At 45.1% G+C, this 27,398-nt stretch overlaps 2 protein-coding genes across 6 annotated transcripts in view; one reads left to right on the forward strand and one right to left on the reverse strand.

Annotated features, from left to right (window-relative positions):
* Window positions 1-27,398, forward strand: part of LOC144889489 (uncharacterized) — an 880,122-nt gene that overhangs the window by 776,083 nt on the left and 76,641 nt on the right. The gene's annotated exons all lie outside the window — the stretch shown is intronic.
* Window positions 23,764-27,398, reverse strand: part of LOC137421875 (carnitine O-palmitoyltransferase 2, mitochondrial) — an 87,903-nt gene continuing 84,268 nt past the window's right edge. For 2 of the 4 annotated variants that reach the window (XM_078769744.1, XM_068108373.2), the window contains exon 11: window positions 23,764-24,597. In XM_078769744.1, the coding sequence (XP_078625870.1) occupies window positions 24,287-24,597 (311 nt within the window). In that variant the 3' untranslated portion in view covers window positions 23,764-24,286. Of the gene's footprint in view, window positions 24,640-27,398 lie in introns of all 4 variants that reach the window. The other 2 variants (XM_078769735.1, XM_068108365.2) reach the window with 1 other exon arrangement.

The following is a 27,398-nucleotide window of genomic DNA, read 5'->3' on the forward strand; positions in this document are numbered from 1 at the left end:
GACGCCCGACGGCTCCAAATCGGCGAACCGCAGACCTCCCACTCAAAAGCCACGTTACACACACACACACCAGATCCACGTCTGAATGCGATGACAATGATTTAAAGCGAGGCAAAAAACCTTGAGCGACGCACAAAGAGCGCGAGTCAAAATGGCAGACGGCCTGTTCTCGAGGCGTAACGGCACTATGATGATTCTCGGAATCAACCGCAAAACCTGACACGCAGGTTGATCTGTCACAGCGATAACAACTCTGTCGCAGGAATCCCTTTCCTGGGAAACCCAAAGTTCGATCATGACTCTCGTTTGAGAATATCGTTCGCTCCAGACCTCATTGTCCGACTCACTCGCTCCGCCTTTTCATCCTCCTCTTCCTCTTCCTCGTCGTCCGGTTCCGGTTTCATTTAAAACATTGACTTTTTTTACCTTTTGAAAATAGTAACCTTCATTTCCCTTAAACGACAACAATAATAGTACATGGAATCAAAAATGTTCACAGTGGATGAAAACCACAACAACGGAAGTGACGAATCCGCAACACTTCCCCCCCCTCAAGAAAGAAAGTTTTCACTATGTTCAAACTTTCTTTGCAGGCAAAAACTCTTTTAACAAACAAAAATAAAACTCACACCCAAATTATCAATTCATGTGAGCAACAATAATTAATATTCCCCAAAATCGAGCAAAAAAACTTCCATACCACCTACAGAAATTTCCAAAGTTAGTTCACTCTGGACAAAGCATCAGCAACGACATTGTCCCTGCCTTTTACATGCTCAATTTCCAAGTTGAACTCCTGCAAAGCCAAACTCCATCTCATCAACCTCTGGTTTTTATTTTTCATTTTTTGAATGAAGGTTAAGGGGTTGTGATCAGTGAAGACTTTTATAAGAAAGGCAGTAGTTCCTAGATACACCTCATAATGCTGAAGCGCCAGCAGGAGAGCAAGGGTATCTTTTTCCACGGTGGCATAATTTGCCTGGTGTTTGTTAAACTTTTTGGAGTAGTAACACACCGGGTGATCCACTCCATCCTCATCTTCCTGTAATAGAACTGCCCCAGCCCCCACATCACTTGCATCAATGGCCAATTTGAAAGGTGCTTGAAAATCCGGGGCTGCAAGGATAGGAGAGCTCATTAATATTGCTTTGACGTGGGCAAAGGCAGCCTGACATTTGTCATCCCAAATAAACTTGGTCTCTTGCCTCAGCAAATTCGTTAAAGGGGCTACCACATCAGAAAAATTCCTGCAGAACCGCCGGTACCAACCAGCCATACCCAAGAATCTCATAAGCTCCTTCTTCCCTTTTGGAACTTGGAAGCGATCAATGGCTTCTGTCTTGGGCAGAAGCTACTACATGGCCTAGCAACACCACCTGTGCCTTTATAAACTCACTCTTAGATAAGTTGAGGGTCAACCCTGCCTCGGTCAGTTTCTTGAAAAAAGCATGAATTTGTTTAACATGATCTTCCATGGTCATAGTGTGGATGATGACATCATCCAGATAAGCCTCCACCCCCTCAAGGTCTGCAATAAGCTTATTAATTAGCCATTGAAATGTAGCAGGCCTGTTTTTAAATCCAAAGGGAAGAACCTTGTACTGATACAACCCATTTGGTGTGACTAATGCCGAGATTTCCTTGGCTCTATCAGTAAGAGGAATCTGCCAATACCCTTCAGCAAATCAAACTTAGTTACAAATTTAGCTGGGCCTATTCTATCAATACAGTCATCAATCCTCGGGATGGGATATGAGTCGGTCTTGGTCACTGTATTAGTATTAACCCGTTTTAAATCCGTACAACAGCGAAAACTGTCATCGGGTTTTGGAACCAACACACATGGTGAGCTCCATTCACTGCTGCTGGTTCGATGGTGTCATTCTCCAACATATACTGAACCTCCTTCTGAAGATACTCCATCTTCACAGGGTTCATCCGATATGGGGTGTTGCTTCACTGGAATGGCTTCCCCCACCTCAATATCATGATATACCAAGTCAGTACGACCAGGTGCATCTGTGAACAAATGTGCAAACTCAAAGATTAGGCTGGACAGTTGTCCTTGTTGTTCCCTCGTCAAATGACCTAATTTCTCATCTAAATGACTCAACACTTCTGTGTTCGTCAATCTGGGACAAGCCTGGTCATCAAAGTTATCAAACTTCACCCCGGCCTCAACCTCTGGATTCTCTTGCACCCCGACTACAGGCACGGCAGGTGAGACAGGAACCATTTCTTCCACAGGCTTCCTCTCATAATATTTCTTCAGTCGGTTGACATGACACAGCTGCTGCTTTTTCCGTTGGTCGGGAGTTGTCACCACGTAATCTGTTTCATTAACCCTCCTTTCGATTGCATAAGGACCAAAATACCTAGCCTGTAGTGGCTGACCTGGAACAGGAAGCAACACCAACACTCGGTCCTCAGGACTGAAATTTCGTATCTGAGATTTCTTGTCATGTCTCACTTTCATTTTATCCTGTGTCACTTTCAAGTTTCTTCTCGCAACTTCACAAGCCTTTGCCAATCTGTGCCTAACCGTTGACACATATTCTACCACTGTTGACTGTGACTCCTCCTGTAGCCACTGTTCTTTCACCAATTTCAATGGTCCTCGCACTGCGTGTCCAAACACAAGTTCAAAAGGACTGAATCCCAATGACTCCTGAACAGATTCCCTCGTAGCAAACAACAATAAGGGTATTCCTTCATCCCAATCCTTGTCACATTCAAAACAATAAGTTCTGATCATATTCTTCAATGTCTGGTGAAACCTTTGCAAGGCCCCTTGGCTCTCGGGATGGTAAGTACTTGATCTTACTTGCTCCACTCCCAACAGGTGTACCACTTGCTGAAAAAGTGTTGACATGAAATTGGAACCCTGATCAGACTGGATGACCTCAGGTAGGCCAACCAAAGTTAAAAATTTAATCAAGGCCTTTGCAATGACTGCAGCAGTAATTTTTCTAAGAGGCACTGCCTCTGGGAACCTTGTGGAAGTGCACATGATGGTCAACAAATACTGATGTCCAGCCTTAGTTTTAGGTAAAGGGCCTACACAGTCAATAATGACACGGCTGAATGGCTCTTCAAAAGCTGGAATGGGTTTTAAAGGTGCGGATGGGACTTTCTGATTAGGTTTTCCCACCAGCTGGCAAGAATGGCAAGATTTACAGAAATCCGCCACATCACGTCGCAATCCTGGCCAGAAAAAATGTACCAATATTCTGTCACAGGTCTTGTTCACTCCAAGGTGCCCGGCCAAAGGTGTCTCATGCGCCAAACTCAATATCTCCTTCCGGTACGGCGGTGGCACCACAATTTGGTAATGAACTTTCCACTCATCATTTGCTGGCACCTCTGGTGGTCTCCATTTTCTCATAAGTATTTCCCCTTTCATGAAGTAACCAACAGGTATCTTCATAGCCTCTTCCTCTGTAACGGCTTTAGCAATTAAACTCCGGATCTCCGAATCTCCGTGTTCTTCTTCAACAAGTCTCTTTCAAACCAGCACCGTTTGCTCAACCTCGCTCCCAGATGTCTCTGACGGACACTCCATTTCCTCTTTGGTTCCAGGTGCCACCTTTCCCTTAAGTTCCTTGATGTCACTCCCTTTCCTATTACCTCTTTCAGAATTTTCCTCCAATACCTCGAAGGAACCCAAATCCACATCACCATCCTTCTCCTTCTCTTCAGAGCGCTTCCTACCCATAGCACGAGTCACTGCCCAGGATGGAAAGATACCCGGAATCTCCTGCTATAACTGTGCGGTGTTATTTTCCATACTAGGCTTTTCAACCAACATTGGATTACCAGAAACTCGACCACCGGCCAAATCATTCCCGATAACAAAAGATATTCCCTCTGCAGGAAGAGTGGCTTGTAAACCTACGGTGACCGGTCCTGACACCAAATCAGACTTCAAATGTCTCGTCTTTTTTTTCTTTTTTCTTTTTTTTTGTGTACAGAGTCGAGGCTCGTGAAAGAGCTAACATTTATCAAACAAACAAATCAAACAAACAAGCAAACAAAGTATATAAAAAGGGGAGCGGTCGACAAGATGGAGAGAAGGGGAGGAAGCACACAAACACAACATTTGAGAGCAGGGACATCGAGAGATGTTTTTGGAGGGAGAGGGCCCGGGTGGGCGGCAGGATAGGTATAAAACGCAAGGACACCAAGGACTTCCAGGAAAGAAGTCAAAAGTCACCTCAAAAAAGTGGATTTGGGGTGAAATTAGCGGGGGTAGAAAAGATCAAGGTTTTGTATTGGGCAAGATAAGAGATGGTGGTGAACAGCCGTTTTAAAGACCTGGAGGGAGGAGTGGGATTGAAGAGAGTGAGGGAGTTTGTTCCAGAGGCGGGAGAAAAGAGGAATGAAGGAGTGAAGGTGAGCAGAGAGTCTTGGTTTTGGCAGTTTAACCATAAGAGGGTTGCAAGCAGATCTTGTGCGACCTGCAGGAATATTTGGGGGACAGAGCCCAGAGAGAGCTGGGGGAGCAAAGCCGGAGAGGAGTCGGTAGAAGACGGAAAGACCACCAACCTGCCTGTGGTGATTAAGTGAAAGGCCCTCGGAGATAGCGTCATCGCAGGAGATTCCAATGATTCTGAATGCTTTGGTTTCAACAGCGTGAAGACGAGCTAGGTGTGAGGCAGGAGCACCAACCCAGAGGGGAGAGCAGTACTCCATTGAGCTGCGGATGAAAGCCTTGTATGTGGTGAGGAGCTGAGGTGTGCCAAGGAAGGACTTCGCACGACGGAGGATGCCCAGTCGGCGACTGGCTTTGGAGGCCAGCTTGGAAATGTGGTATTCCCAGGAAAGATCATGGCAGATAGTGAGACCCAAAAGCTTGAGTAACAGAACTTCTTGGAGAGGATTATTCAGAAAGTAGATGGGAGGGTTGTCCAGTCGGTCTTTTCGGAGAGACATCGTAAGAGTGTGAGATTTGTCAGGATTGAAAGACATGTTCCACTTGTTTGCCCAGTCTGTGATTTTGTCCAGGTCTGCAGAGAGTGAGGAGGCTGCAGACTGCCGATCTGAGGGAGGAGGAATGGAGCGGCAGAGAGTGGAGTCATCAGCAAAGAGATAGAGAGGATTTTCAAGAGAGTCAGAGAGATCATTGATGAAGACCAGAAAAAGCACAGGGCCCAGAACACTGCTTTGGGGAACTCCAGCCTGAACAGGAAGAGGAGATGAAAGAAACCCATTCAGGGCCACACATTGACGACAACTAGAGAGGAAGTCCGCCAGACATGCGTGGAGATTTCCATGGATACCAAAGGAGGAGAGTTTGGTGAGCAGAGCGGGGTGCCAGACCGTATCGAAGGCATGTGATATGTCGAGGGAGACAGCTCTAATTTCCTGTTTGGCATTGAGGATCTCCATCCATTGTTGAGACAGCAGGAGCAGCATGTCCAGAGTAGAGTGACCTGGTCTGAAACCAAATTGATGATCAGAGATCAAGCCATTGGAGAAGAGGAAAGATTTCATATCCGAAGCAATGATGGATTCCATGACTTTGCTGATAATTGGGAGAAGGCTGATTGGTCTGTAGTTGCTAGGATCTGTTTTTGCACCTTTTTTGTGCAAAGCGGTGATGTTGGCTGATTTCCAAGCAGATGGCAGTTGACCTTGAGCAAAAGAGAGGGTGAAGAGAACAGAGAGAGGGAGTGAAAGAGCGGAAGAACAGGATTTTAGGACCCGTGGGCTGATGCCGTCAGGTCCAGTTGCAGAATCAGAGTCGAGGGTTGACAGAAACTTTTCCACCTTGTCAGGAGGAAAGGACACGGAGTCCAGGAGCAGCTGGGTATGACTGGGTATGATGGGTACAGAGAGGGATGGGTTTGGAACAAAAGATTTAGAGGCAAACACAGAGTTGAGGCATTCAGCTTTTTCTCGTGCGGAGTCAGCTGTGTAGCCGTTTGAGGTAAGGGAGGGGATGGAGGGGGAACAAACACCAGAAACAGATTTGACCAGACGCCACCAGGATTTGGAAGAGGGAGACAGATAAGAGAATTCGGTCTTGAGAACGGAGAGATATTGTTTCCTGGCTCTCCTGAGGGTGGACACACACTTGTTTCGGGCTTTGTGAAAGGAAATGAGATTTCCTTCCATTGGATTTGCTTTCCAGGAGACGAAGGCAAGTTGTTTCTCGGCAACAGCCTCACCACAAGATTCCGCACCACAAGATTCACCGCATTCAGACGTCTAGTCTGACTCCGCTCCTGGTTTTTCCTTTACAGGGCGTAACATTGGGACATAAAATGCCCAGGTTTCTTTCAAAAAGCGCAAGTAGGCCTGGAGGAAAAACTCGAGGTCTGCCTCAGGCCCCCCGGAAGATAAGTCTGTCTTGGAACTGTAGTCTTCTGATCCCTAAAAGTCGCGGTATCAGATTTGTCCTCATAGTCATCTCTAGGCCGCCTCCATGAATATTTGTTCTCCGCCCCTGATTTACCATAACTCCCCTGGCTAACTCTAGGCGGGAGGTTCGGTTTGTGGAATCCCATCCTGTGTGTCAAGGCATAGTGTTACGGATTCGTCACTTCCGTTGTGGTGGTTTGCATCCACTGTAAATATTTCTGATTCCATGTACTATTATTGTTTTCAAAAGGTTTATTGTTCAGGAACTGTTTTCAAAAGGTAAAAAAGTTAATGTTAAAAGTAACAGGAAACCGGATCGGGAACCGGACGACAAGGAGGAAGAAGTGCGGAGTGAACGAGTCAGACAAGAAAGCCGAGTTGCTCCGGGTTCTGAAGCGAACGTTGGCGAGCAAGAGTCACTCGCGAACTTTCGGGTTCCCGGGAAAGGGGTCCCTGTGACAGAGTTGTCAGTGCTGTGAGAGATTAACCTGCGTGTCAGGTTTTGCGATCGATTCAGGAGAGAATCATTGTCATACCATTGCGCCACGAGACCGGCCGTCGGCCATTTTGACTCACGCAGGACTTGTGCTTCGCTCGCGGTTTCGTCTCTTTTCGACCATATTCACCGCATTCAGACGTCGATCTGGGGCGTGTGTGTGATGTGGCTTTTTGAAGGTTAATTCGTCCATACCCGAGGGTGTGATCTCTCAGTCGCCTGTAGGGCGCCTTTGGATTTCCCAGTCGCCTTTAGGGCGCCTTTGTATAGCTTCGGCTGTGTGAAGGGACTTGCCATCCGCATGGGATTCTGGTCTCGATTGGACCTCGTTCTGGCGATTGCTGGAGCACATAAACTTTGGCTTGGAGCCGGGAATAAGAGACATTGTGAATGTTCTTGGTTCACTCACTTGGAGCGCAGTGAGTTGTATATTACAAAGCTGATGGTACCATCATAGGATATTGATTGTACTTTTGATTCATATTATTGTTGTACTGTTATTCTTGTGTGATCTTAATACAATATTTGTTTGTGAGTAACAATTGGGGTGGCATCTCCATTGATCTTTGACATACAGAATAACACATTTTTCTGCCGTGACTCCTCTCGGGGCTCGGAGGTACACCGTGACCAGGGGGTCTGGGAGGAGCACGTAACAATAGTCATCTGCCACGGTTTCTGCCTCATACAACTCTGGTACTTTCTTTTCATCCAAATGTACTTTAATGTCCGCGTGGACACACTGTTTGAATTCCTCCACCAAGATCAATTGTCGCAACAGGTTGAAGTCTTTCCCAATCCCCTTCGAGGCACACCACCGATCAAACATGGTTTCCTTCATTCTGGCAAACTCCACATGGGTCTCCCGCTCCCTCTCCCTGGCATTCCTGAAATTTTGCCGGTAAGCTTCAGGGACCAATTCCTCGGCTTTGAGAATGGTTTTCTTCACTATCTCATAATCTGCACATTGGTCAATCGGCAAAGCCGAATAGATATATTGAGCTTTACCCACCAGAACTCTTTGCACTAACATAGTCCAGGACCCCACAGGCCATTTTAGCACTTGAGCCACTTTCTCAAAGTGTAAAAAAAACTTGGCTACCTCCTTTTCATTGAAGGGGGAACCAGCCTCACATGCCTACCAACATCCCACGTGTTCTGACTAGTTGTCGAACTAGCCGGCATGGATACTACTTCTCTCCGTTCTCCCATTAATTCCAGCTCCTTGAATTTAAGTTCCTTCTGATACTCCATGTCACGTTCCTTTAACTCCCTTTCGGCTCTCCTTTCCTCTGCTCTTTCCTCTGCTCTTCTTTCTTCTTCAGCTCTCCTTTGCTCTGCTCTTCTCTCCTTGAGTTCTCGTTCCTGTTCTGCTCTTCTTTCCTCGAGTTCTCGTTCCTGTTCTGCTCTTTCCTTTTCTGCTTTCCTTTTCCTCTGCTTTTAACCTTTCCTGGCTCTGCAGTTGCATCTCCATTTTCCAGAGCTCCACATTTTCTTTTTCCTCAGGTAACCAATCCAAGGCTACCTCTTTCCATGTTCATTGTCCCACCAGAGGTTCTACCACCAATGTCTGCATCTCTGCTTTCTTCATATTAACTCGGACCTCCAAGTTAAAATATTTGGCCAATATCAAGAGTTCCGATCTTTTTAACGCTTGGAACTGTGCCTCATTAGGGGATGCCGCAAACTTTTCTGCGTCAAACACCATGGTGACTATTAGTTAGCACCTGTTAACCTTCACATAAAAATTTTCAATTTTTTTTGAAAAATTTGGGAATGTTAGAAAAATTCCAAATTTTGGAATTCTGGGAATGTTAGGGAATTCTATCCTGGAGGACGATGTTAGGGAATTTAATCCCGGATGAGGATGTTTGGGAATTTAATCCCGGACGAGTTTTAGGGAATTAAATCTGCAAAGACAAGCCCCCAATTTCAATTTTGGACGAGCCCCCAATTTCTGTTACGTGCTCCTCCCCAAACCCCCTGGTCTTGGTGTACCTCCGATCCTCGAGAGGAGTCACGGCAGAAAGATGTGTTATTCTGTGTCAAAGACCAATGGTGAAACCACACCAATTGTTACCAACAAACAAATATTGTATTAAGGTCATACAAGAATAACAACACAAAAACAATAGTAATCAATAGTACAACCAATATATATTTCCTATGATGGTACCATCAGGTTCGTACAATATAACTCACTGTGCTCCAAGTGAGCGAAAAGAAGAACATTTCCAATGTCTCTATTCCCGCATCAAGCCAAAGTCGTATTCCGGCATCAAGCCAAAGTCGTATTCCGGCATCAAGCCAAAGTCGTATTCTGGCATCAAGCCAAAGTCGATCCACTCCAGTGATCGACCGTACGATGTCGTATCAAGACCAGAATCCCGTTGGGTTGGCAGTTACCCTGCCAAAGATGGGCGAAGGTGTCCTCGAAAAGCGACGGGGAAATCACACCTTCAGGTATGGACGCCCGACGGCTCCCAATCGGCGAACTGCAGACCTCCCACTCAAAAGCCACGTTACATACACACACACCAGATCCACGTCTGAATGCGGTGACAATGATTAAAGCGAGGCGAAAAACCTTGAGTGACGCACAAAGCGCGTGAGTCAAAATGGCCGACCGCCCGTTCTCGATGCATAACGGCACTATGATGATTCTCCTTGGAATCAACCGCAAAACCTGACACGCAGGTTGATCGGTCACAGCGATAACAACTCTGTCGCAGGAATCATTTTCCTGGGAAACCCAAAGTTCGCTCGTGACTCTCGTTCGCCAATCGTTCGCTCCAGACCTCAAAGCAACTAGGCTTCTTGTCCGACTCACTCACTCCGCCTTTTCCTCCTCCTCTTCCTCTTCCTCATCGTCCGGTTCTGGCTTCATTTAAAACATTGACTTTTTTTACCTTTTGAAAATAGTAACCTCTATTTCCCTTAAACGACAACAATAATAGTACATGGAATCAAAAATGTTTACAGTGGATGAAAACCACAACAACGGAAGTGACGAATCCGTAACAATATCTCTTTAAAGAACCAAGTCTTTAAACACGCATCACTTGTCGGTGACATTGCTTCTGGTTTACCAGTCTTGGAGAAGAACAGATGTCATGCTGAATCAACAGAGGGACCCTCAAAATTCTCAAAATTCAAAACTCAAAATTCGGCTTGGGAACCGGGCTAATCGAATTCAGCATACCATAATTATGTAAAAAAATGAGGTTCCCAACTTTTACCCAAAAATGCACCTAACATTCACATTTCTCAGAAATCAGTCTCGTCTATTATTCTCATTTGTCATAATTTTATTATTGTGATTGTAAACAAAATGAATATGGAGAAACAGCGTGAACAAAGAATTAGCGCTTCCTCTTCTTCTTCTTCTTCAACGGATGATGGAGAAACTCAGCTACTCATGAAATTGCCAAGACATCAACATAAATGTTATTATTCCCTGTACTTTTGGCAACATGCACTGCCCAGATCTTTTCAAACTCAATTTAATCTCGAGTTAGGGTTAAACCAAAGCTTTCAGAATCATTGGAATCTCCCGCGATGAAGCTAACTACGAGGGCCTTTCACTTACTCACCGCAGGCAGGTTGGTGGTCTTTCTGTCTTCTACCGACTCCTCTCCGGCCTTGCTCCCCCAGCTCTCTCTCTGTGATCTGTCCCCCAAATATTCCTACAGGTCGCACAAAATCTGCGAGCAACCCTCTTATGGTTGAACTGCCAAAATCAAGACTCTCTGCTCACCTTCACTCCTTCATTCCTCTTTTCTCCTGCCTATGGAACAAACTCCCTCACTCTCTTCAATCCCACTCCTCCCTCCAGGTCTTTAAAACAGCTGTTCACTACCATCTCTTATCTTCCCCCATCCAAAACCTTGATTTTTTTCTACCCCCGCTAATTTCACCCCAGATCTACTTTTTTTAAATGCCGACTTCTTTCCTGGAGGTCCTTGCAGTGTCCTTGTGTTTTACACTTAAAACCCCCCTTCCCATGCCTCCTCCACCCAAGCCCTCCCCCTCCCACAGATCTCTCGATGTCTCCATGTCTCTTGGTCCCTGCTCTCAAATGTTGTGTTTGTGTCCTTCCCCCTCTCTCCCCATCTTGTCTACCGCTCCCGATGTTATATGTTTTATGTGTCGGTTTGTCTTTGTGTGATTAATTTCGCTCTTTCACGAGCCTCGATCTTGTATACAAAAAAAAAATAATCTCCCGCGATGAAGCTATCTCCGAGGGCCTTTCACTCACTCACCGCAGGCAAGTTGGTGGTCTTTCTGTCTTCTCCCGACTCCTCTCCGGCCTTGCCCCCCCCCCCCAGCTCTCTCTGTGCTTTGTCCCCCAAATATTCCTACAGGTCGCACAAGATCTGCCAGTAACCCTCTTATGGTTAAACTGCCGAAATCTCGGCTCTCTGCTCACCTTCACTCTTTCATTCCTCTTTTCTCCTGCCTCTGGAACAAACTCCCACACTCCCTTCAATCCCACTCCTCCCTCCAGGTCTTTAAAACAGCTGTTCACTACCATCTCTTATCTTCCCCCATCCAAAACCTTGATCTTTTCTACCCCTGCTGATTCACCCCAGATCCACCTTGTTTGAAATTCCAACTTCTTTCCTGGAAGTCCTGGCAATGTCCATATGTTTTATACCTCTCCCACCCTCCCCCCTTCCCATGCCTCCCCCCCCCCCAAAGCTCTCTCCCTCCCACAGATCTCTCGATGTCCCTGCTCTCAAATGTTGTGTGTGTGTCCTTCCCCCTCTCTCTCCCTCTTGTCTCCCGCTCCCCATGTTATATGTTTTATGTGTCGGTTTGTCTTTCTGTGTGATTAATGTTAGCTCTTTCACGAGCCTCGATCTTGTATACAAAAAAACAAACCAAAAAAAAAACCTGGCTAAATTAAGTTACTTTTCTGTACTTAATGTTCCTTTGATGGTACTCCTAGTACTTCTGTATTTTTTTTGGTATGTTATTTCTTTGTTAAAGCCAGACTCCCTCTCCCGAGCATTAAATAATCAATTTAATGCAATAAATTTAATCCTCGACACAACTAATGAAAATATCCACATTCACAAAGTGTATGTTATTGAAAACGACCAAATCGAGCTAACACTCTCTGTGAGAACTGCTACCTGAAGTTTTAATGGCCCTGTAAGACTTTTACAGTTGCTAGAAATAAACAATTTGAGGTGAGACCATCAAATTAAGCACAGTGATGTGCACTCTGAGGACATTTATTGGGTAAATGCAAAAAGTTGTCTTCTGCATTGTGTTGCTGATCATGTAAAAATTTGGCAGGAAGGATAGTCAGCAAATTTCCAGAGAAGCATTGCTGAGCCAGTTGCACAAAGCAGTAATGCAAAGTAGCATTGCTGAGCCAGTATGACAGAGTGGATTGCAAACCATCGTGTGCTATGGTCCACAAATTACTGAACCTATCCATTCACTTTTCCAAGGGACATTGAATGTGAACGATACCATCCCAAATTTTCAATCAGTAATTGTGCTTCATGTTTACACCCACATGCTTTGAACCAAAACACCAAACATGAAATAAACCAAATTTTGTTGTGATATTTCATTTTCAGATCCACATTTTTCCAATCGAACCAATCTACCATGTGACTATTTATGACTTTTCCTTCTTTAATTAATAAACTGCAATTGAAATCTCATTTCTGTAATTCCATTTATATTGTCATGTCGGTGGGGTGGAGGAATATCTAGAGTCAGGTCGATCTGAATAGGTAACATGCTTCGTCTGTCGCGATAAGGAATCTGCCCTGTAATAAGTTCTGTGTGTTTAGTCCGGTTTGTCGGGCAAGAGTATACCTGTGAACATACCAGGATGTTCATGTGCTAGGTAGTTGTAGGGATTAAAGATAACAGCCCTTGTGTGTCACACCTGGTAATCAAACATTTGTCCCTTATGGCAATGCCTACCCACATAAACACTTAGATAGGCCCTGTAGTGCACACAGTAATTAAATCCCCTTCCCTTACAACGACTTTGGAAGTAAACGGACAGGGGGCCAGATCGGGGCACCACCGCAAGGGCCGCAGCCGGCTACACCTCCAGCTGGCCTGGCATGGCCTCGTGGCAAGCCGGGGGCCACGCGTGGGAGGACGGTTGGCTGGGCAGGGAGGGGGTCGAGCAGTACCGGTGCGGGAAGCACTCGACCAATCAGAGGGCGCGCCGAGACGGACGTCACAGGCCAGGCCATAAAAGGGTGCGCTGACGAGATATTGGAGGGAGATTATTGAGTGGCATTATTCAGAGGTCTGATTCAGCAGCTCTGATTTTCAGCAGCTCTTAGCGAGCAGCTCTCTTGGGTTTTCATAGCGTGTAGTCGCAATTGCTCTCCTTTGGCCCTCTCTCCCATTTTGCCGTTCTTCTTCGCTGGTCTTTTGGCGCTGTACTAGATCTGTTGGTCCCTGCGCTTCTCTTCATCGGGCTGACGGTTCGCTCGTGGTGCTTGGAGCGGTGCTCGGTGCTTCTGGAGATAAGAGTGGTGAACGGGACCTCGTGTGCAAACGGCGAGGGCATTGGCTCGGGCCTAGCAAAGCGTGTGAGGCGGACGAAGGGTTCCTCCACGCCGGAGTTTGGAGCTGTGTTACACTGCAACTGACGGACAGATAAGACCGCACACCACATCACCATTACACGACGTTTCTTTTGTTCATTCATCCCTGTGTCCTCTTGTTGAGTCTGGTGTGTGGGATCCCAATTTAGGAGCATTATTTTATCATCGTCGCGTTTCATTGTCTCGGGTACCGGAATAAACGACTAAACGTGTTTATTTTTGTACATTCTAATTCGGTGTCGAGTACATTAATTTCCCTGCAGCTGCCGTCGGTTCGCTGAAGGTAAGCGCTTTTGTCACAGCTTCCATTCCCTTCTTCCTCCCGTGTTTCATAGCCGAATCCGTGTTTGGTCGTCGCCTCAATTAAATCCGTTTGGTCCATCCGCCGTCCCTGGTATTAACCGGAGGGATTCGCACAACAACTGCTAGTCAGGAGTGGGATTGAACCCTGAGTAAATTTGGTGTTAAGGAGTGGAGAATTTGAACGCAAAAATTTTTAGTCGTCGTCGGCGATCAATTTGAATAGTCGATCGGTGCACGGGACGCGAAAGGCGTGTCATTAAATTTAATTTGATCCTGTTGTAAAAACCGCGCGGTGTAGCGATCTTCTCTCGACGGAGGAGGAGGTGAGTTATATAGAGGAAGAAAGAATGGAAGATGCGGGAAACATTGGGGGTGAGTCGGATGTCGCTGTGGTGGAGCGTAGTGGTGGAACTTCCCCCACCGGAGGAACGGCCCCCATGGACAGCCAAGGCCTTAATGAAATTTATGAGGGAGTTAATAAACGGTAGCAGTGAGAAAATGAATGCCAAAATGGATGCTTGGAGTGAGCGAATGGAAAACAAAATTAATGAATTGAAAGGGGAATTAAAAGGAGACATGAATGGATTAGAAAACAAAATGGATGCCCGGGGTGAACAGATCAAAATAATGAGTGATAGTTTGAAGGAACAAACGAAGGAGATAAAGAAAGAACAAGGGAATGATTCACATGGGGCCCAGGAGAAGCCAAGGGTGGCAGAATTGGAGGCAAAAGGGGGGGAAGCCAAATTGGGAATGGAGGAGAGTACGGCTCATGCAGATGTGCACGGGGCTCGGGAGCAGGGAATTGCACCGGGAATGGAAATTAAATTTGGAAGGAAATGGGGAATGCGTACAGGTAGATGTGGAGTGTCAACAGGTAAATGGAGGATGTTTCCCACATCGTGGCCTGGAGGTTTATTGGGACCGGGTGGATGAAACAACACCCCAACCGGGGGATGGATTTGAATCCTTGCTGTGCCAGGGCAGTGGTTCAGAGCAAGAGGGAGTGGAGTTATTGAGGGTCCGAGTAATGGAGCCGGACCGGGTATTTATTGGGGAAGGCCTGTCGGGTCCAGAAATGATTTGTGATGATGAAGGGGATGATGTGACCCAGCGGCTGGGGACCTGGGACAGTCCCATGGAGGTGGAGGTTGACCGGGCCTAAGGAGTTTGGGGGATAAGGTGAGTCGGTCCGAGGAGGAGGTTGAGGTGACCGAGGGGACCCTCACCGTACACTGCAATTTGGTAATGGAGGCTCAGAAATTGAATGACCAGTTGGGGGAGTGTTTTGCCTCCGGGCTGGATTTGGACCTTGGAGGATCGGGAGATCGAGCCGACGACGATTTGATCCCCGTAGGGAATTTGGACCAGCTACAGGAAGGGGCAGAACAACCTGAGGGAGTTGTTACCTGTAGCTGCGGTTTGGGACGAGAAATACTAATTTTTCAAAGGAAATCTAAAATAAAATAAAAATGGGAATCTCATTTGGAGCAGCCATGGAGGGAGTTAGTCCCCGGGCTGTGGGATTTGAACCAGGGGAGGTCATTGGTGATGGCCTCGGGGAAAAGTTGCCCCTTTCAAAATTTGGTGATGCCAGGCAGCTGGGGGGCTGTGCTGGCGAGATCTTGACGTGGGGTCCAGCCATGGGTGTCACGGTACGACCTGGGCCCCACGGGGGGTCTGGTGGATTGTGGCGTCCCTTGTCCATTGGGGCGCCGCCCGAGCAGGTGGCTCAGGCCGACAGGGTCACTGGACCCTGGTGGGGGTTAAGACCTCTGGGAGGGTCCGAGGTAGTTTCTCAAGCCTGGGATGGCATATATTGAGGACCACGAGGGGGAGGTGTTGTGGGTCGTGCTTTGGTGGTGGCAACACGGACGGCCAACTTGGGCCTGATGTGGTGACCGCCTAGGCATGCGGCCTGACACCCTCTCCCTGAGACTCTGGGACAGCCAGCATGTGGTGACCTGACATGCTGTGCTGGGCTATGGACCCGGGTCAAACCGAATGGACAGGGATGGACATAGCCTGCCGGACAACCATTGGGGCATCTGTGGAACATGATGGTGAGAATTATCTCCCACAGATACTTCGTTATGATTTGTGGACTCTCGGTTTGGGAAGAGAGCCATGGGATTGATGAATTGGGAATTTGTAACGTGCCGAGCATATGGGCCATGCTCGGCTGGCATGTGTATGGCAAAGCATCTTTCTTTGGTAAGGTGAGGAAAATATGAAAAATGTTTGGCATGGAAAATCTGAGGGTTAGATGTAAATTTAAGGGTGAATTTTGTGAAGAGAAATGGTGGTCACTGCACAGTGACACCATTATTGATCCAGGTGCGCCAGACCAAAGTGTTGGAGGCTGTGATAAAATTGATAGATTAGCAAGCCACAGCCTTCAACTGGTTGCGGGCGCGACTGTGCCAATATTTGGGACGCGGGGTTATGGGGATTGAGTTGGGGGTCTGGGAGTCTATGTGGTGCTGTGCGTGTACGAGGTGTGTGGACCATGTCTTCTGGGTGGGTCTCATGGTGGAGCATGGCTGTTGACTGGACTTTGGTGTGGTCAAGTGTGGGTGAGCACTGGGGGCTGCGGTTCTGTGGACTGAGGGACGAGGGCGGCGTAGGTGACGTGAGGGGAATGCCACGCACTGCGACCGTCTCCCCCAGGGCTGAGGTTTGTTTGTCTGTCTGATCACTTATAATTGCCTACAGGTCACAATTTTAAACCGATCTTCACGAAACTTCACCAAATAGTAGAGTTCGTGGTCTGACAAAATCCTATATACTTTTGAGTTCAAAAGGTCAAAAGTTCAACATAGGCCAAAGGTCAACGACTTTCTTTCATATTTCTAAAATCCACAATTTTCATCCGATTGACTTGAAATTTGAATAAGATTTACATATCAGCAAACTGAATTCAACCACCATATATTTTTGAGATCAACATAGGTGACATGGTCAACATAGGCTAAAGGTCAACCACTTTTTTTCACATATTTCTAAAATCCTCAATTTCTCATCCGATTGACTTGAAATTTGAATAGGATTTTCATATCGGCGAACTGAATTCAACCACCAACTATTTTTGAGGTCAAAATAGGCCAAAGGTCAACCACTTTTCTTGAATTTCTAAAATCCTCAATTTTCTTCCGATTGACTTGAAATTTGAATAGGATTTGCATATCGGCTTACTGAAACCAACCACCAACTATTTTTGAGGTCAACATAGGCCAAAAGTCAACCATTTTTGTCAAATTTCTAAAATCTTCAATTTTCATCCGATTGACTTGAAATTTGAATAGGATTTGCATATCGGCTTACTGAAACCAACCACCAACTATTTTTGAGGTCAAAATAGGCCAAAGGTCAACCACTTTTCTTGAATTTCTAAAATCCTCAATTTTCTTCCGATTGACTTGAAATTTGAATAGGATTTGCATATCGGCTTACTGAAACCAACCACCAACTATTTTTGAGGTCAACATAGGCCAAAATGTCAACAAAGGCCAAATTTCTAAAATTGTCAATTTTCATCTGATTAACTTAAAATTTGAAGACGATTTGCATATCTGGTCACTGAATTCAATCCTCAACTATTTTTGAGGTCAACATCGGCCAAAAGTTCAACATAGGCCAGATTTCTAAAATCCTCAATTTTCATCCGATTGACTTGAAATTTGAATAGGATTTGCATATCGGCTTACTGAAACCAACCACCAACTATTTTTTAGGTCAAAATAGGCCAAAGGTCAACCACTTTTCTGGAATTTCTAAAATCCTCAATTTTCTTCCGATTGACTTGAAATTTGAATAGGATTTGCATATCGGCTTACTGAAAGCAACCACCAACTAATTTTGAGGTCAACCTAGGCCAAAAGTTCAACATAGGCCAGGATTTCTAAAATCCTCAATTTTCATCCGATTGACTTGAAATTTGAATAGGATTTGCATATCGGCTTACTGAAACCAACCACCAACTAATTTTGAGGTCAACCTAGGCCAAAAGTTCAACATAGGCCAGGATTTCTAAAATCCTCAATTTTCTTCCGATTGACTTGAAATTTGAATAGGATTTGCATATCGGCTTACTGAAACCAACCACCAACTAATTTTGAGGTCAACCTAGGCCAAAAGTTCAACATAGGCCAGGATTTCTAAAATCCTCAATTTTCATCCGATTGACTTGAAATGTGAATAGGATTTGCATATCGGCTTACTGAAACCAACCACCAACTAATTTTGAGGTCAACCTAGGCCAAAAGTTCAACATAGGCCAGGATTTCTAAAATCCTCAATTTTCATCCGATTGACTTGAAATGTGAATAGGATTTGCATATCGGCTTACTGAAACCAACCACCAACTAATTTTGAGGTCAACCTAGGCCAAAAGTTCAACATAGGCCAGGATTTCTAAAATCCTCAATTTTCATCCGATTGACTTGAAATGTGAATAGGATTTGCATATCGGCTTACTGAAACCAACCACCAACTAATTTTGAGGTCAACCTAGGCCAAAAGTTCAACATAGGCCAGGATTTCTAAAATCCTCAATTTTCATCCGATTGACTTGAAATGTGAATAGGATTTGCATATCGGCTTACTGAAACCAACCACCAACTATTTTTGAGGTCAAAATAGGCCAAAGGTCAACCACTTTTCTTTAATTTCTAAAATCCTCAATTTTCTTCCGATTGACTTGAAATTTGAATAGGATTTTCATATCAGCAAACTGAATTCAACCACCAACTATTTTTGAGATCAACATAGGTCACAAGGTCAACATAGGCCAAAGGTGAACAACAATTTCAAATTTCTAAAATTCTCAATTTTCATCCGATTGACTTGAAATTTGAATGGGATTTTCATATCAGCGGACGGAATTCAATCACCAACTATTTTTGAGATCAACATAGGCCAAAAGGTCAACATAGACCGAATTTCTAAATTGTCAATTTTCATCCCATTAACTTAAACTTTGAAGACAATGTGCATATCAGGTCACTGAATTCAAGCACAAATTATTTTTGAGGTAAAAAGGATGCTCGACTGAGTGTCATTCTACTTTGTCCTGTTTTGCCAAGTGTCGCTCCGTGAATGATGTTTCGTTTGTATATTTGTCTGTCTGTTTGTTTGTTCGCACAGAATAAATATGATTTTCTCTTTAAGTGTTTGTTGACAGGAAATTTCAACCATAGGTGCACCTCTACCTTTTCAACCATGGGCGAGGGACTGCAATCTCTGATTGCTCTTTCTTGTTGTATTTGTCAACTTTGTTTTCTTAACTCGTGGAAGAGCATTTTATTATTGGAAGTTTGATGATCTTTGACAGTGCAATAAACATCAAGGTAAGAGAGAGAGAGAGAGAGAGAGAGAGAGAGAGAGAGAGAGAGAGAGAGAGAGAGAGAAAGAAAGAAAGAAAGAAAGAAAGAAAGAAAGAAGGAAAGAAACAAAGAAAGAGAAAAAGAAAGAAAGAGAAAGGAAACAGTAGAAACTAGAACGTAAATTGGTTTTGTTTGAAAGATTAATGGGAGTAATAAAGATGAGTGATCATAATTGGGGATGACAAAATGGCGGATCACTGGTGTTGGCCTAATGGTGAGTGTGGTGGGCTTGGGATCCTAAGGTCCTGAGTTCGAATGCCATTTAATTAACGCCAGGTGGGGTTGACTCAGCCTGTAGTCCTTCCGAGGTCGGCAAAATGAGTACCAGATAACTGGTTATCGAGAGGCATTGCATCAGCGGCAGACGCGCCAACAGAAAAATGATGCAACCCGCAGCCGTGTGCAAACCACCCACCATCTGGAAGGAGGTTCCATCGGTGAAAGAATTGAAGAATAAAAAAGTTGAGGTGTCCACTCTTTTTTTGAAGTTTATCCAGAAGGTGAATGGAAGAATGTGTGTGTACTGAAGTTGCTTGGGCAGGTTGGAGTACTGAGAGAGCAGCGGGAACAATATTGGAGAATCGATGGTACAAAAAATTTAGGTAACCTTTTAATAGAGGCAATAGATACTTTTCTACATGATTTAATTGACGATTGATCCATCTCCTTGAAAGCTGACAGACAACTGCAGTAGTGTCCTGTTACAAGAGTGTAATGCATTTTTTCCTGGTCGGTGTGGGGCAGATGGTTACTTCAGTACCACCAATGGAGAATGCACTGTTGGTATTTAAATACACTTTGATGTTTTAAAACTGCAATGTTATGTTCTACCATAAGATTATTTGCAATGTACCTTTGCCAGTGGTTTTCCGAACAGGTAGATGTGGCAACCTTGGATGGACGTGGCATTCATGGAGGAACAAGAACGCTATTCGTTCTACCACTGTCGGAATATAAGCAATGACAATTACTCAAGAACGCAAGAGCATTTAGCTTCGTCATTTAGCACTTCAACATACACAGAGAGATTAGATTCAACTTAAAATTGAGGTTTAAAACTTGAGAATCCACTTGTGCTCAATTGCTCCTAGACAGTGTATCTTTCTCATTTGAGGAGATGGACAAGTTTCTGGCAACACTCAACTCCAATTCTGTGATGAGCCTGGATGGTACCTGCGGTCGCATCCCAAAAACCCGCTCTGCTGCTCTCACATATCCTCTTACTGTTCTGTTCGAATTATCATTTGCCTTGTTGCACCTTCCCTCGACTTGGAGGTCAGCCAATACTTAATCCTTCACTTTTTTTGCAATGGCCTCATTTCAGTCCATCAATATCGTTTCCAATGCAGTGACTACACCATTAACATACTTGCTGATCATGCATACATACATGTATGCATGATCGGCAACTGCTGTTGGAAAATGTTGTAAGGTAAGAACTGCTGCAGTTGTTGTAAGAAGAATATAACTAAAGCTCAGTCCGCATGGTGCGTACAAACACAAGACCCCCCCCCCCCCCTCTCGGTCACTCGCGTGGTGAGGGGGTGTTTTTAGTTATATAAAAAACAAAGTTATCCACAAGGAATTGCATTTTCACGCATATAAAGTGCAGATAGTCCAACCCCTTTTGAACGGAGAACTTCCCTAGTATATTTAAACATTTGAGGGTAACACGTGAATTGAAGTGGCATATCGCTTGGATGTGCGACATGCCACTAAAGGTGCACATGTTGAGGTGAACTGAAGAAAACAAGAAACTTTATGAATTATGAGACAAAATGCAAAAAATTTCAACAATACCTTCATGGAGCTTATGCTCTAATGTCTGTCTGTTTGTGAACAGGTTATCTTTTCTCTTCACACCGTTGGACATGAGTGACCAACTTTAGGCATCCAGTAGTTTGTTAAGACTTCCACGTCATCATTACTTCCGCCACCAAAGGTGGATGGGGGTTATGTTTTCACCCCTGTATGTTTGTTTGTTTGTCTGTGAATAAAATATCTCAAAAGGTTGTGGACGATTCGGACGAAAGTTGGCAAAGATGTCGCGTACACCACAAGGACGAAATGATTATATTTTGGTGAAGATTCGGATCCGGCTACTATAATTTTTTAAGTGATTCTTCACCATTGGGTGATAGGGCCAAAAACGATACATAGGAGGATATCTCAAAAAGTTGTGGACTGATTTGGATGAAACTTGGTGGAGAGGCTGGGTGTGTGACAGGACGAAATTATTAGATTTTGGTGAAGATCCAGACCCAGAATTTTTAAAAGTGATTCTTCACCATTGAGTGTAAGGTCCAAAACGATATATAGCCTGGTATTTCAAAAGGTTATGGACGAATTATGAGAAAACTTTGTGGATGAGTTGGTTAGGCGTCAAAGGTTCTGTCAAACCTAGACTCCGATTCTGCAACTTGGCCAGACGGCATCAGCCCACGGGTCCTAAAATTCTGCTCTGCCGTTCTTTCACACCCTCTCTCAATTCTCTTCACCCTCTCTTTTGCTCAAGGTCATCTGCCATCTGCTCGTAAATCAGCCCAATTACCACTTTACACAAGAAAGGTGCAAAAACAGATCCTAGCAACTACAGACCAATCAGCCTTCTCCCAATTATCAGCAAAGTCATGGAATCCATCATTGCTTCGGATATGAAATCTTTCCTCTTCTCCAATGGCTTGATCTCTGATCATCAATTTGGTTTCAGACCAGGTCACTCTACTCTGGACATGCTGCTTCTGCTGTCTCAACAATGGATGGAGGTCCTCAATGCCAAACAGGAAATTAGAGCTGTCTCCCTCGACATATCACGTGCCTTCGACACAGTCTGGCACCCCGCTCTGCTCACCAAACTCTCCTCCTTTGGTATCCATGGAAATCTCCACGCATGGCTGGCGGACTTCCTCTCTAGTCGTCGTCAACGTGTGGCCCTGAATGGGTTTCTCTCATCTCCTCTTCCTGTTCAGGCTGGAGTTCCCCAAGGCAGTGTTCTGGGCCCCGTGCTTTTTCTGGTCTTCATCAATGATCTCTCTGACTCTCTCGAAAATCCTCTCTATCTCTTTGCTGATGACTCTACTCTCTGTCGCTCCATTCCTCATCCCTCAGATCGGCAGTCTGCAGCCTCCTCACTCTCTGCAGACCTGGACAAAATCACAGACTGGTCAAACAAGTGGAACATGTCTTTCATTCCTGACAAATCTCACACTCTTACAATGTCTCTCCGAAAGGACCGACTGGACAACCCTCCCATCTACTTTCTCAACAATCATCTTGAAGAAGTTCTGTCACTCAAGCTTTTGCGTCTCACTATCTGCCATGATATTTTCTGGGAAAACCACATTTCCATGCTGTCCTCCAAAACTAGTTGCCGACTGGGCATCCTCCATCATGCGCAGTCCTTTCTGGGCACCACTGAGCTCCCCACCACATACGAAGCTTTCATCCACAGCTCAATGGAATACTGCTCTCCACTCTGGGCTGGTGCTCCGACCTCACACCTAGCTCGGATTCACGCGGTTGAAACCAAAGCATTCAGAATCATTGGAATCTCCCACGATGAAGTTGATTCTGAGGGCCTTTCTCTCTCGGTCTCTCTGTCTCTCTGTCTCCCTCTCCGCAGGCAGGTTGGTGGTCTTTCTGTCTTTTCCCGACACCTCTCCGGCCTTGCTCCCCCTGTTCTGTCTATGCTCTGTCCCCCAAATATTCCTGCAATACGCACAAGATCTGCCAGCATCCCTCTTCTGGTGAAACTGCCAAAATAAAGACTCTCACTCCTTCATTCCTCTTTTCTCCCACCTCTGGACCAAACTCCCACACTCTCTTCAATCCCGCTCCTACCTCCAGGTCTTTAAAACAGCTATTCAATACCATCTCTTATCTTCCCCCATCCAAAATCTTGATCTTTTCTAACCCGTTAAAACACCCCAAATCCGCCTCTTTAAATCCCCAACTTCTTGTGTGCTTTCCTCTCTCTCCCCCTCTTGTCTCCAGCTCCCTTCATTGCATGTTTTTTTTTTGTGTCTGTGCATGTTTTGATGTTCAATGTGTTAGCTCTGACATGAGCCTCGATTCTGTATACAAAAAAAACAAAAGGAAAAAAAAAACGAGAGAATTGAAAAATGTTTTCAGTGGCTACAAAGTAATGCTTCCCCACACCACGGAAGAATGGTCAACAGGTACGCAAACTCTCTGTAAGCTGTCTAGCCTGGGTTCGATTCCCGACCCAGCTATAAACTGTCATCCCGGTGTTTCACAGGCAGGGTGATTCATCAACGTGCGTGCCGTCCCTCGAATAGACGTTAAACAGGGCGTCACATCTCCCGGAATGTCGTCCCTCCCCCCCCCCCCCCCTCTCCTCGCTCTCTCTCACCCCACCTCCAACTCTCTCCCACCTCTTTTTCCCACCCCTTCTCCCCCACTCTCCATCCCCTTCCACACTCCGGCCCATTTTAGCTCCTCACCCCCTTCCTCACACCCCACCCCCTTCCTCACTCCACACCCCCTTCCTCACTCCCACCCCATTCCTCACTCCCACCCCTTCCTCACTCCCACCCCTTCCTCACTCCCCACCCCCTTTCTCACTCCTTTTATTTTCTTAATAAAAAGGTTTCTCAACAGACAGAGATGTGTCCATGGATCAGTTTATTTCTTTTGGGAGAGATAGTGTTGCTAAAACTAAAAGGGATTGTAAATCCTTCAGGTTGACTGACATTGTGGGGACCAATGTGAAGTTCAGTCCTTCAAAGACTGAAGAAGCCAGAAGTTGCATTTTGACATGTAAAAATTGTGGCCAAAAAGCATAATTGTGTGAAATGCTATTTCAATCATTTGACACAATTGTTCAAGCTAGATCGACATCTTAATATATGTTATGAAGCATCATAACACATTGTGTATTCTAGTTATATTTATGAGAAGCCATAACTTTCCTGCCCCGTCAATTTGGCCTTGTTCTATTGACAAGCTGCTATCCAATGCAAGACAGACATATTCAACCATTAGTAGACAATGGAAAAATCATCAAATATATGGGATCGAATTCTGGGATCCCAGTATCCTGAAAAATGTCATCACACAGGTTCACGAGTGTTTCCACTGAAGGAAAACAAACATCAAAATAGTTTTAACAAGTCAATCTTTGCAATTAACTAATACACGAGTTTCTGATGCTTACCAGCGAGTACATCCCCTATTTCCTTCAGGCTAAATTCCAGAGTTTTACTGTAAGCCTGAACGTCTCTGTTGGTCGATACTGTGCTAAGGTAGCAAGCCACGCTATTTTCCATGATGCAATATGAGGAAACGAGTCCTTTCGGAACACGTGGCAAGAAAAAGGCTGGTTCATAATATGGTACATGTGTGGAGGCGATGTCGTTGCGGGTTTGCAGTCGGTAGGCTGGATCCAGGAAAATTTCAGGAAGATCTGTTAAGTGTTGTTCCTCTTGGTTGTTGCGCAATGCTAGGCAGTGGAGAACAAACAGGTGTCGCTCAAAGCCTTGGCCTGGGAGCAGAGGGGCGCAAGTAGTTGGATTGATGTGTGGGTGGGTGTTGAGTGATTGGGGTTAAGGGGTTTATGGTGGGTTAGTATGTTTTGGGTGGGTGGGTTACTGGGTTAGTAGGTTGTATAGTCAGGTTCACTATGTTTTTTCGTTCAAAACTTTTGGAGATGAGCAAAACTATACATTTTTGGAATATTCAGAGCATGAGGAATCCAAAAATTAATGTTGGCATTTGCGTAGACACCTGCATGGCCGCCATTTTGGATTTTCAAAATGGCCGCCATAAAATACATAATTTGCGCTATCTCGGCTTCTAGTCAACCTAGAATCTTATTTAAATATGCTAATCCTATGTTTTCTGGGTCAAGAAAACCATTGGTGGGATCATTAGACTTCTAATCCTAACAATTGCTTCACTTTTAGGACTTTCCAGATGTTAGTGATACAAAAAATATTCCGCATATTCAGAAAATTCCTGAACGGTATAGACCTAGTAGATCATGTGTATAGGACTTATAGTTCATCTGATACTAACAAGGCTGCTTTCTTGCTTTATAAACCCATACCTATAACTTCAAAGGACTTGTATCATGTATTATGTAATACAGTTATATCACAAATATAAAGACAATGGTTTTCAAATACCTTTGTTTGTTGCTTTTCTATAATCCTGAGCACTATTTTGAGGCCTTTATTTGATTCCTTGACCCAGAAAACATAGGATTAGCATATTTAATTAAGTTTCTAGGTTGCCTCGAAGCTGAGATAGCGCAAAATATGTATTTTATGGCGGCCATTTTGAAAATCAAAAATGGCGGCCATGCAGGTGTCTGTGCAAATGCCAACATTGATTTTCGGATTGTCCATGCTCTGATTCCAAAAATGTACAGGTTTGCTCATCTCCCAAAATTTTGAACGAAATTATATTTGTTAACATAGTGAACCTGACTGGTAGGTGGGTGGGTTGGGGGCTGGTTGTGGATTGCAGGGTGGGTTGGATGGATAAGGGTTGGGAGAATTGTGGGGAAGTCAAAAAAGGCAACAACATTGTTTAGAATGGTTTAAAAATGGTAAAGTATAATCCTGGAAAACAACAATGCAAGTACATGTCGCTGGAATAATCTCCCTCCCAACATCGTGAATGCCATTATTAATGTTGTCTAAACAGCTCAAAAGGTTGTCTAAACAAGATGCAATTGTTGAAGAAATGTCAATTCATTTGTGGCTTTCAACACACATAAAATCTCTTGCAGTGTACACGCAAAAGGGTGGGGGTGGGTGGTGGTGCTGTACAAGTATTCTCATAAATAGCAATCTCCCGCCAAGACCCAAACACATCTAGGCCATGACCATCACAAAACTGAAGCTGAGATTTCAAGGAACTATCACTCTTTTTCATAAGTCAGCATCAAACGGTTATCGGTGCCCTGCGGTCAGGCGGGTGATATTACAGGACCAGTTATAAAACAAGATTACCGTATTTTCGGATGTATTAACCGCGCCCTTGTATTAACCGCACTTCTGTTTTTCACCCTAAAAAAGAAAATATAGTGTTGCGGAAATGAGGATTGTGTTTTTTTGATTGTGTTGTATTGTATTGTAAATTGTTATGAATTATTGTTTTAGTCTGAGCCCTCCTTGCTCCAGTGTGTATAAAGGTCAAAGGGCATTCCGGTAGTTAATCCCATAAAGCATACATTGAAGGACACTATAATACCCTTGTTCAGTAGTTTATTTCCTTATTCTGTGTATTAGGTTAAGGCTTTGTCTTCCATTAAAATGACACTCCATTGCACCAAGTGAAATAGATAGATTCCTTTCATTCCCCATTCCCACTCCCAAAACTTTCATTGCCAAGCCTCAATTTCCAGCTACATCCCCTCCAAGTCTCCATTGCCAACTGCACTGGGCAGTTTGCCAGTTTGTTACAGCTGTGGGTTGTTTTCGCCCCTCCAAAACCACCATTGAACATGTGCTCGGGTCGGGGAAGAAAGGCATGCCCGCCCGTCGTCATCAAGGGCGGAGCCAGAGGGTCGCGCGACCAACCAGGGCCGAGGTGAGCACACCGATGGGCGTGTCCTAAAAGCCGGCGGCTTAATCGCCGGAGGCGCTATAAAGGCGCACACGCAAGAAGTTGCGAAGAGCTGAGTTGTGTGGTTTTGGTCAGAGCGGGGGTTGGTCGTCAGTGGTGGTCAGTGGTTGCGTTGAGTTGTCGGTGGTGAGGAGTGATTGGACTAAGCAAGAGAGAAAGAGTCCTGGAGTTAGTGAGAGAGGGAGAGAGAACCCGTCACGCCAGATCCCCCACCAGCAGCGTTGGCTTGGCTCCACCAAGCAGCTCCGACCCGTTACCCCACGCACACGACAGGATCGGTGGCATCGGCGGCCGTCGAGGTCCAGCCCGACGTCCCGTGCAGGATCAAGCTCCAGCCAGCTCCGGACCTTCCTCTCCCTCCAGCCATCCACCTCCCGCCAGTCCTGCCTTTCCATCCTTTTGGTGTACGTGAGTTTGTTCTGTTTGTTTTGTCCCTGGGTAATTAATTAAGACTGCATAGATAAGCTAGCGATTTTCACTGTGTCCTTCTGGTCCGTCACTCTGTCTATATTATTTTCTTATCTTTCCTTCTCCTTGGTTTCTTTGAGCCTGTAAATAGTAATAAATAGTAATCGTATTTCAAACCTTTTTGCCTTCGTCTTCCTCTTCTTCACATCCGTGTCGTCTTTGTCTTTTCCCTCATTGAATAGCTGTGGCGCGATCTGGCCA

This window comes from Myxine glutinosa, chromosome 1 (genome assembly GCF_964187855.1).
Source record: "Myxine glutinosa chromosome 1, kmMyxGlut1.1, whole genome shotgun sequence".
Lineage (NCBI taxonomy): Eukaryota > Metazoa > Chordata > Myxini > Myxiniformes > Myxinidae > Myxine > Myxine glutinosa.